A 10831-nucleotide genomic window follows, 5' to 3' on the forward strand; every position below is an offset into this window, starting at 1 on the left:
TTGGGAGCTGCGATGCGCATCGACTGCTCTCCCTTTCCCTCTCTGCTATTGCACGGAGGATCGAGTGGGTGGGCCGCTGCGCATCGGCGCCACGCCCCACGCCGACTCATGGCGTCATTTTGACGCCATGGCGCCGGCGGCTGGTTTCCTCCTTCAGTGCATATGAGACAACACACGGGACGGCCATGCCTGTTGGCGTCTTCCGTCCCTGGCTGTCTCTCTCTTGCACTGAGCGTGACGCTGGGTCCACTTGTCTGGCGGCCTCTTGGCGGATGCGGAGCACCTTGTTATGGAGTCCGGGCTCCACCTGCTGGTAGTACTTCCTTTCACTTCCTCCTAACTCATTCCTTTTGGTTCCAGACCCTTTGGTTATCTACATTGTCCCCTACTTTTCTGTTTGTCTCTGGCTGGGTCCTCATTTATTTTGTTTCACGTGGCTGCTCGAGCCACGAAACGTGTAGAGCTTATGATGTTCTTAATCCTACTACTATATTATTACTACTTGGAATCCCTATTTGCGATACTATGTATACTCCTTAATACTCCATCATATATGGAATCCCACTCTGTTGATCTCTATGCAATTGGACCATGGGACTACTTATTTGTTTTTCTATTATGCAACAATTTTTTGTAAAACATTGTATATGTCATTTGAATTATATGTACCAATAAACATGCCGATTGTTCTCTGCCAGCCTGGTCACGCCTCTCACTCAAAATCCCAACCTCCCCTTTCCTTCACAATTGAACCGGGATGGAGTCGCACGGCACTCCCACTGTGCGCATCAATTAAAGTAGCAAACCTCCCCCCCTATGCATTCTTATCTGTGAAGCGTCTGACAGCCAGAGGACTCACTGTGAAATTCCAAGGTGACAAGTGTTCAATCCTAAACGGCAACCAGACAATAGCAAGTGCCAAGCTGGATGATCATCTATATCACCTCGACACAGTGAAGGAAAAGGTGAGACTATGTACTATACATATATGGCACAGACGTCTAGGTCACAGACACCCAGAATGCATACAGGAACTACAGAGGAGGAATCTGACAAGGGATCTAACAATATCCCCTTGTTCAGTTACTGTTAAGTGTGAATGTTGCATTAAATCCAAAGCTACAAGAGCAACACTTCCCAAAGTCAGTCAGAAGAGAGCTTCAAGACCACTTGACTTAGTTCACAGTGACGTGTGTGGTCCCCTAAACCCACCTACACCTGGAGGCAAAAGGTACATAGTGACTTTCATAGACGACTATTCAAGATACACAGTCACCTACCTAATGCAAAACAAGAGTGACGTTTTTCACAAATTACAAGACTATATAATAAAGACCAGTAACAAGTTTCAGAGGAAGCCTCTCATACTTCTGAGTGACAATGGAGGTGAATTCACAGGATATAAGATACAAGAGTACTTAAAACAGAATGGAATAGAACATCAAAAGACAGTCCCATATACACCAGAACAAAATGGAGTAGCTGAAAGAAAGAACAGAACTCTGACTGAAATGATCAGATGTATGCTGACAGACTCTGGACTACCACAAAAATACTGGGGTGAAGCAGCTATGACAGCTACATATTTGCAGAACAGACTTCTTTCCAGAACAATAGAGAAAACTCCATATGAACTTTGGCACAATGAGAAGCCAAATGTAAAACACCTAAGAGTATTTGGATGCAAAGCATTCATCTACGTACCTGAAGAAAAACGCACCAAACTCCAAAACAGAGCATTTGAAGGTATCTTCGTTGGATACAGTGACAATGTCAAAGGTTACAGAATCCTTAATCCCAAAACAGACAAGGTTACCATTAGCAACAGCATAACTTTTGTTGAAGATTTCAGAGACAATGTAATGACAACAGTAGAAGCAAGAATAGAAGAGAAAACAGACATTGACCAGCCCATCTCTGTAACTTCTGAACAAACAGTTGAAGTGAGTGCAGACTCTACCAGTACTGAAGAGCAGACACAAGAAGGCTCAGACACAAAACTGAGACGTTCAACAAGAGAAAACAAAGGTAAACCACCTGTACGTCTCTCATACAAAGCAAGCACTGCCAGTATCAACGAACCTGCAACCTGGGAAGAAATATCTCAGTTTTCAGAACAAGAAGCAAGTAAATGGATAAAGGCTGCTGATGAAGAGATAAAATCCATGCATGACATTAAAACATGGACACTTACAGAACTGCCACCCGGAAGGAAAGCCATAGGCTGTAAATGGACTTTTAAAGTGAAATACAATGCAGATGGCACAATTGAGCGATACAAAGCAAGGCTAGTAGCCAAGGGCTATTCTCAAAAATACGGAGAGGACTATGACGAGACATTTGCACCAGTAGTCAAGCACACTACAATACGGACTTTACTGACAGTAGCCGTCACAAGGAAAATGCAAGTGAAACATTTTGATGTGAAAAACGCGTTTCTACATGGCGAGCTAACAGAAGAGATTTACATGGAACAGCCGCCAGGGTTCAAAGATGAACAAAGGCCAGACCTAGTATGCAAACTTCACAGGAGTATATATGGACTAAAGCAAGCAGCCAGAGCGTGGAATATAAAAATAAATGAAGTACTTACACACCAAAACTTTCTGAGGAGTAAAGCAGACCCTGGCTTATACACAAAGAAATTGTCAGACAGATGGGTCTATATGCTTATTTATGTGGATGATATCCTGATTTGCTTTGAGCAAGAAGGGGATGAAGCAGAAATCCTAGAAAAACTAAATCAGAACTTCAACACCAAAAATCTTGACAACATAAAGAATTACCTCGGCATCCAGATCGAGAGAGAGGAAGATGGCAGCTTTCTTCTGAACCAAAGACACAAAATACAAGAAATAATTGAAACATTTGGAATGGAAGACGCCAAACCAGTAAAGTCTCCTATGGAAACCAACTACCTAAAGGAGATGAACTGCCAAGATAACCCATTACCTACTAATACTCAATACAGGAAGGCAATAGGGAAATTGCTGTATCTTACCACTGCTACAAGGCCGGACATTGCAGCAACTGTTGGAATCCTATGCAGAAAGGTTTCAATGCCAAGTCAAAAGGACTGGAATGCTGTAAAGCGAATCATTCACTATCTAAAAGGGACTTTGCACTACAAGCTAAAGTTACCAGCAAGTGATGAGAGCAGCTTAATAGGATATGTGGATGCTGACTGGGCAGGAGACACCAGCGACAGGAAATCTACCAGTGGCTACTTATTTTTTCTGTCAGGAGGTGCCATCAGTTGGACTAGTAAAAAGCAACTCTCTGTTTCACTGTTGTCTACTGAAGCAGAATACGTTGCTGCAGCGCAGGCAAGCCAATAAGTTATATGGCTGAGACAGCTATTAACAGATTTGGGTCAACCACAGTTGGGACCAACAGAAATCTATGAAGACAATCAAGGATGTCTCGCACTTGCACGCATGGAAGGAGTTAGTTCAAGAACCAAGCACATTGATGTGATGTTCCACTTTCTTAGGGATCTTCAAGAGCAAGGTCTTCTTGAGTTACTTTATTGCCCAACCGAGGATATGACAGCAGATATCCTTACAAAGCCTCTGACCGCTGAAAGACATTCAAGGCTTACAAAGAAGATGGGTTTAATAGACTAAGCCTTAGCTGTTGAGAAGGGGTGTTGGAGATACAACAGCTTTTAGCTTATCCGATAAACTGCAGTTCACAAATAGGACAGTAGATGTCGCTAATGCTAAGTGATATGCTATGCATTTTCTATGATGTGTATTTCCTGTACACTGCACTGTACTTGTTGGTTATCTCTTCCTGTCTGTTGTTCTTCTCACAATGAGAAGGTGATATCTTTGATTCCTGTGTTATGTTCCAATAAAGAAGCCAGTTCCTGTTTACTCCACAATGTCTGATCTGAATGGACTCCACTAGGGATGATCGAACTTTTGAAAAGTTCGGTTCGGCCAGAACATCCGAACTTCCCGAAAGTTCGGCCCGGATTTCAGAACCCCATTGAAATCAATGGGACCCGAACTTCGGTAATCAAAAAACACAATTTTTAAGCCCTAAAACCCAATAAATGCCCCTAAAAAGTCCATAGGATTCTGGATCATGCCCCATTAACTATTAATCACACAAAAAAAAGTTCTTAAAAATTGTCATTTTTGATAAAAAAGCCAATTATTGAAAAAAAAAAGAGAGAGATTTTTTGATTTAGTATCTGGGGGGTCTAAAAAGTGTACATGTGAAGTTTCAGCTCTGTAGCATGTCCAGAACCATAAAAAAAAAAAAAAAAAAGATAATTTTTCAGTAGAACAGGGATGTGGGACCCTCCTTTTACACCTATATGATCTTTTTTTTCTGGTTCTGGACATGCTACAGAGCTGAAACTTCACAGGTACACCTTTTAGACCCCCCAGACACAAAATCACACAAAAAAAGTTCTTAAAAATTGTAATTTTTGATAAAAAAGCCAATTATTGAAAAATTAAAAAAAAAAAAAAAAGAGATTTTTTGATTTTTACTTTGGATTTCGTATCTGGGGGGTCTAAAAAGTGTACATGTGAAGTTTCAGCTCTGTAGCATGTCCAGAATCATAAAAAAAAAAAAAGATTGTTTGTATTAGAACACTTTCAGCTCAGGGGGTTAGCTTCTCTTCTCGGTTTTCACACCTTGACGGTTTCAAAGCAGGCATTTTTTTGGGTTCTTTGCAGTCAGGAAAAACATCTGAACTTGTGTATAGTGGTACTGTGCACAAGTTCTGATGTTTTGCCTGCCTCCAAAAACCCCCAAAAAATGCCAGCAAAAACACACCTGGGCATTTTTTTTTGACGCTAGCGTTTTTTTTGGCATTTTTTGGGGTTCTTTTGAGGCAGGCAAAACATCTGAACTGTACACTAAAAAGTGTACATGTGAAGTTTCAGCTCTGTAGCATGTCCAGAACCATAAAAAAAAGGATTGTTTGTATTAGAACACTTTCAGCACAGGGGGCTAGCTTCTCTTCTCGGTTTTCACACTTGCCGGTTTCAAAGCAGGCATTTTTTTGGGTTCTTTGCAGTCAGGAAAAACATCTGAACTTGTGTATGGTGGTACTGTGCACAAGTTCTGATGTTTTGCCTGCCTCCAAAAACTCCCAAAAATGCCAGCAAAAACACACTTGGGCATTTTTTTTTTTTTTGACGCTAGGGTTTTTTTTGGCATTTTTGGGGTTCTTTTGAGGCAGGCAAAACATCTGAACTTGTGTATAGTGGTATATATACACACATAATTATATGTATATAGACACCTAGCCATATATAGGTGTGATAGTAGCATAAATATATTACTGTAAATGATTTCATTAGCGCAAGCATATATTTCTGCTACTATCACACCTATATATGTCTAGGTGTGTATATAAATATATGTATGTGTGTATATACACCACTATACACAAGTTCAGATGTTTTGCCTGCCTCCAAAACCCCCCAAAAAATGCCAGCAAAAACACACCTGGGCATTTTTTTTTTTTTTACACTAGCGTTTTTTTGGCATTTTTTTGGGTTCTTTTGAGGCAGGCAAAACATCTGAACTTGTGTATATTGGTATATATACACACATAATTATATGTATATAGACACCTAGCCATATATAGGTGTGATAGTAGCAGAAATATATTACTGTAAATGATTTCATTAGCGCAAGCATATATTTCTGCTACTATCACACCTATATATGTCTAGGGGTATATATACAGACATATATGTGTATATATACCCCCTATACACATGTTCAGATGTCATGTCTGACATCAAACATGTCCTCAAAAAAGCACTGGCAGTGGCAGCCCCTGTAGCATAAAAATGCTTGGCTGGTGAGAAGCCATATTCCTGTCCCGAAGTAACTCAGAGAAATGATCATTTCTCTATAGCGGTCACCCTGCTATGGAAGGGTTTTGTCACTCTTCCATAGCAGTCACTGTCAGTTAACCCTACACTACACTACGGTCCCCTTACACTTAACACTTTCCCTACAGAAACTACATTTTTGAAGCTAACTTAAGTGTAAAGGAGCACTCTAACTACACTAGATATCCCTTTCCTCACACTAAAAATCGCTAAATGACACTTTGTAACACATTAGAACAGAACAGCATTCCACTCTCTTCCATGTCCCGTACAAGAATGCTAGGAATTTGGCGGGGGCGTATTCACTAATGATTGGTCTAGGGACCCCCTAGTCACTCCAATCACATTCCTAGCATTCTCCTGCCCCCTCAATTGGCTTTTGCTAATGGTTCTGGTCCAATCACGGGCTTTTAAAGCCCATTTCCTGAAGCAATGCATTTAGGTTGGTTCTTGGGCAAAAAGTTCTAAATTCGGCCGAACTTCGAACACCCAATGTTCGGGCCGAACCGATGGTGGACCTGAACCGTTCGATCATCCCTAGACTCCACTGCACCCAGTGATCGCACTCTGCAATATCAGGCTGGGTGTACAAATCGCCATATGGCTATTTTGTTGTTACACAACAGCAGGGAACTTTTGTTTTTTGGAACTGTTTTTGAACTCTCAGTGCAATTCTCTTCCTATTTTTCTTATTCACTTGCAGATTATGAGCGTGGGGTTGCTCTCTCCTGTGGGACTTTAAGCTCTAAATCCTCTCTCGTGTTAATGCATATGTTTATGTCTGCTTTATCATGTCGGTTCATAACTTACAGCTAGTTTCCTGAAATGTCAGAGGGTTGAATGATAAATTTAAAAGGGCTCAGGTGTTCCAGTATCTCAAGCATACTAGGCCTCATGTAATTGTTTTCCAGGAGACGCACTTGGACAGCGGTAGGGTGTTGGCCCTCCATCACCCATGGGTGCAAAGGGCGTTACATGCCACTTATTCCACATATGCAAGGGGCGTCTTGATATTAATTATTAAAACGGTTCCCTGCACCATACACCAAATTGTTACGGATTCTGGGGGCTGTTTTATTATAGTAGTGGCAGATTTGTTCATGTGTAAAATGGTACTGGTAAAGGTTTATGTTCCTCCTCCGTTTCAGGTACAAGTGCTATATGAGATGATGGGAAAGTTGGCTCAGTTTATGCACCTTCCTGTCATTGTTGCGGGGGATTTTAATGCCATTCTTGATACCAAGCTGCATACCTCTACCTGGTGGTGGTAATCTCGTCAAAAGTGCTGTATTTCCTAGCCTTAAATCTACATTCCCCGATTCCAGCATTTAAAAGGAGGTTGGAGGCCTGGAGGCATCTACCCCTCTCCTTAATAGGAAGGATAAACCTGATCAAAATGAAGCTTCTGCCCATTATTCTGTACTTTTTACGGGTGTCACCAGTGTGGATTCCCGGATCTCATTTTAAAAAGATAGAGGGTTTGTTTAGCTCCTTTATATCAGTGTTAATTTTGGCAGCAAATTTCAATTTAGTTTTAGTCTTAGTCTTAGGACTAAAATGGCATTTTAGTTTTAGTCCCATTTTAGTCTTCTGCAAGTGTTTTAGTTTTAGTCGTATTTAGTCGACTAAAACTCCAGTACATTTTAGTCGACTAAAACTCCAGTACATTTTAGTCGACTAAAACATCTTACATTTTAGTCGACTAAAACGTCCTACATTTTAGTTGACTAAAACTCATTTTAGTCATCTATAATCGACTGGGTGTAGTTCAATTGTAATTTGTAATGCATTATTTAAGCATTTCTCTACAATTTCCAAACTCATTATATACTACTGCTGGTCCTGGAGTGAATGAAAAATCGAATATGTTATTATTTATGGTATTAAGCTTTGAGCATGCACTAGCACAGCACTACACACTACTATACAGACACAGAGTTAGTCATTATTGTCTTTATTAAGGCAAAATTGTTTTGCCAATGCCAATAATATTGCTTTTTTGACCAAACCAAAGGGGGTAACATAAAAATGTAAAAATGTAATAAAAATACAAAAAAATAAAAACTTTGCAGACATAAGCTCACTTCACATCAGTCCTGCTCTGTCACGCTCATGGCAACAGTACAGCATCCTGTCCTGAGACCCGAGACCACTGTGGGGGCTGGGGGGGTTGCTAAGTTCTCAGCCAACAAGGGAGTGTGCTCGCCTCACTCACTGCTCACTCACAATTTTGCCTAAGAACATACAGCCATGAATAAAGAATGGTAAAAAAACATCCATAGAAGAGAACAACTTCCTTCCTCCAGTCCAGTCCCAGCTCCCCCCTCAACCATCCAAGAACAGCTACAGAGACTCCAGGGAAGAAAAAATATGCATCAGCTCACTTTATCAATCCTGTGTCATGCTCATGGCAACAGTACAGCATCCTGAGACCTGAGACCACTGTGGGGGGGTTGCTATGTTCTCAGCCAACAAGGGAGTGTGCTCACTCACTGCTCACTCACAATTTTGCCTAAGAACACAGCCATGAATAAAGAATGGTACAAAAACATCCTCAGAGAGAACAACGTCCTGCCTCAACCATCCAAGAACAGCTGCAGTGCACACTTGCACAGGCACTGTCACTGCCAGTCTGGCACTGGCACTGCATAATAAACCAATACTGTAAAACTTGAGGAGGGTAATGCTTATTTCTAAATAAGAAGAACCCAATACATTTACAGTGTCAGCTTATTATTTTAACAGTTCTAATTCTCAGACTTATTCAATAAAAATGTGCACAGTGCACACAGTCTAATAATGCCATTAGCGTAAGAATTATAACAGACTTACCACTTTTTATCAACTCCTCCTCTCTCCTCTTTCTGAGTCTCAGCATTCGCAATGACAATAGAGGTAAATATTACACTAAAAAGATCTGCAGCAGGACCCCGATGTAAGGCTGCCCTTTTTGACCGTTACTGATCTATTTTTCTTTTTCATTAGTGTGATATTTGTCTCTATTCATTTGTCAATGTCAATGCTAAGAGAGAAAGAGGTTAATAAGTGGTGGTGGTTGTGTTATTGTTCCACATACAAATGCATTTTGTAGCCTGTGTGCACTGTGCAGCAATTTTCTAATGAATTGAATTGACAATTACAACTGTTTTTGAAGCACAAGTATTAGTTATGCTTTTTATAGAAATAACAATAATAAAACACTTCTATTTGTTTCGATTCATTTTAAGGAAAGCACTTCGTGCCAAAATGACCCTTGCTCTATTCTGCCGGCCTCTAGAGAGGTCACCTGTGACACTGAATACCCTCTCTGCAAAGGCTTGAGAAGCTGGCATAGCCAGCAGGTCTAAAGCAAAAGGTTTTAGCTGGTGATAAATAGTGTCACTCTTTGACAGCCAAAAATCTGTTGCAGTGTTGTCCTCAACTTGATGCAAAAGCTCTTCCTTATATTTTCTGATCTGCTGTTTTATGCTGTTTGGGGAGATCCTCTGCCTGGGTCTTCTGCGGCATTTAGAAAGAAACCGAAAGATTGGCTGCTTAGATGTGGATACCGGTGCTTCTTCAACTTCCTCAGATTTTTCAATATTCTCCTGTTCTACTAGTTCTTCCACATCATCTTCAGACAATTCATGATGTTGCATGTGGGGCGAAGTGGATTTTCTTATCACATACTCCTCTGCCTTTTTAAGCAATTCCTGAATATTCTCATGATCTGCCACATCAACAAGGGTTTCACAGACAGTAGGGTTGACAAAACAAGCAGCTGCTGCAAGTGGCGAGAACATTTCATCTGTTGGATCTAACAATGAAGCAAAACGCTGGTTCACATTCCCTTTCATTTTCTGTGCAATTGTGGCAAGGTCTTGGTAGCTAGTGTTCTGTTTAAAGTCCTCAAGGTGGCTGAGTAGATCAAAAAGAGCAGGGACAGCTAGGGACATTGACATGGTGTCACTCTGGAGGGTTTTAGTATGTTCTGCAAAAGGCAGCAATAGGTCATGCAATGATGTGAGCTTTTGCCATTCACTAGGGAGCAAGCTGTCCCATCCCATGTTGTTCGCGATTTGGCAGACTGACTCTTTCAGTTTGAGGAGTCTTGCGATCATGTTGAATGTGCTTGACCAGCGAGTGGGGCAGTCATTGAAAATGGTCAGGCCACAATGCTCCAATATCTTCTGTGTTGCGATGGAAGACTTGCGGAAGAGGTGCACTATTGATCTTGCTTTATCCAGTATTCTCTTCACACTTGCCTCCTTCTGCAACATGTGGACCACTAGTTGTAAGGTATGCACTACACATGGTGTCCGGTCCATGTCGATCTGTTGGTACCTAACAGTGGAACACAGCCAAATAAGCATAAAGTATAGAAAAGCTTTCTGTTCCATTCTATTATTTTAACATTTAACATCTTATGGGAATACTTTTAGAAAAGACTACTGGAAAAATAACAAAGATGCACCCATAGAGTAGACTAGAGCACGGATACTAGTGCCCCCAGCCCCCCACATCAATCATCTCATATGCATGTGATAATTAACTGTCAACCATACCGTGTCATGTAAAATAAAATCAAAATTGGCTCACCCACCGTAGGTCATCAATTTCAGACTCTGCCTCAGAGTCACTTTCTGTCATGGGGGAGTCTTCCTCACTAGAGGTGGGTGGTTCTTCTGCTGCTGCTGCTGCTGCTGCTGCGGTTTGTTTAAATGCTGCCACCATATTGCTCCCATTGTCTGTTATCACTGTAAGGATCTTCCTCTTTGGTATGTCCCACTCTTGCAAGCATTTGTCCACACATGTTTTAATTGACTGTGCAGTGTGTGGGTGGGCTACTTGTTCAAGGGCCAACAATATGTGTTCAGGTTTATGTTGTTCAACACAAAAGTAGCATGCACTTATAGCAAGGAATGAAGCTGAGAGTCCTTTCTTGGTCCACAAATCAGTGCAAATAGATACTCTCCGAGCACCAG

The 10831-nt window shown here is 41.2% G+C and overlaps 1 protein-coding gene across 1 annotated transcript; it reads right to left on the bottom strand.

The window, feature by feature from the left end:
* Nucleotides 1-9064: 9064 nt before the first annotated feature.
* LOC309561533 (uncharacterized protein) lies at nt 9065-10509 on the bottom strand. Its single transcript, XM_082265496.1, has 2 exons — nt 10450-10509; nt 9065-10190 (listed from the first exon to the last, which is right to left on the bottom strand). The coding sequence occupies exons 1-2, from the start codon at nt 10494-10496 to the stop codon at nt 9071-9073; spliced, it is 1167 nt and encodes a 388-aa protein (XP_082121622.1). The 5' UTR covers nt 10497-10509; the 3' UTR covers nt 9065-9070.
* Between the last annotated feature and the right edge of the window lie 322 nt (nt 10510-10831).

Source organism: Pelophylax lessonae (assembly GCF_965119305.1).
Source record: "Pelophylax lessonae genome assembly, chromosome: 8".
NCBI lineage: Eukaryota > Metazoa > Chordata > Amphibia > Anura > Ranidae > Pelophylax > Pelophylax lessonae.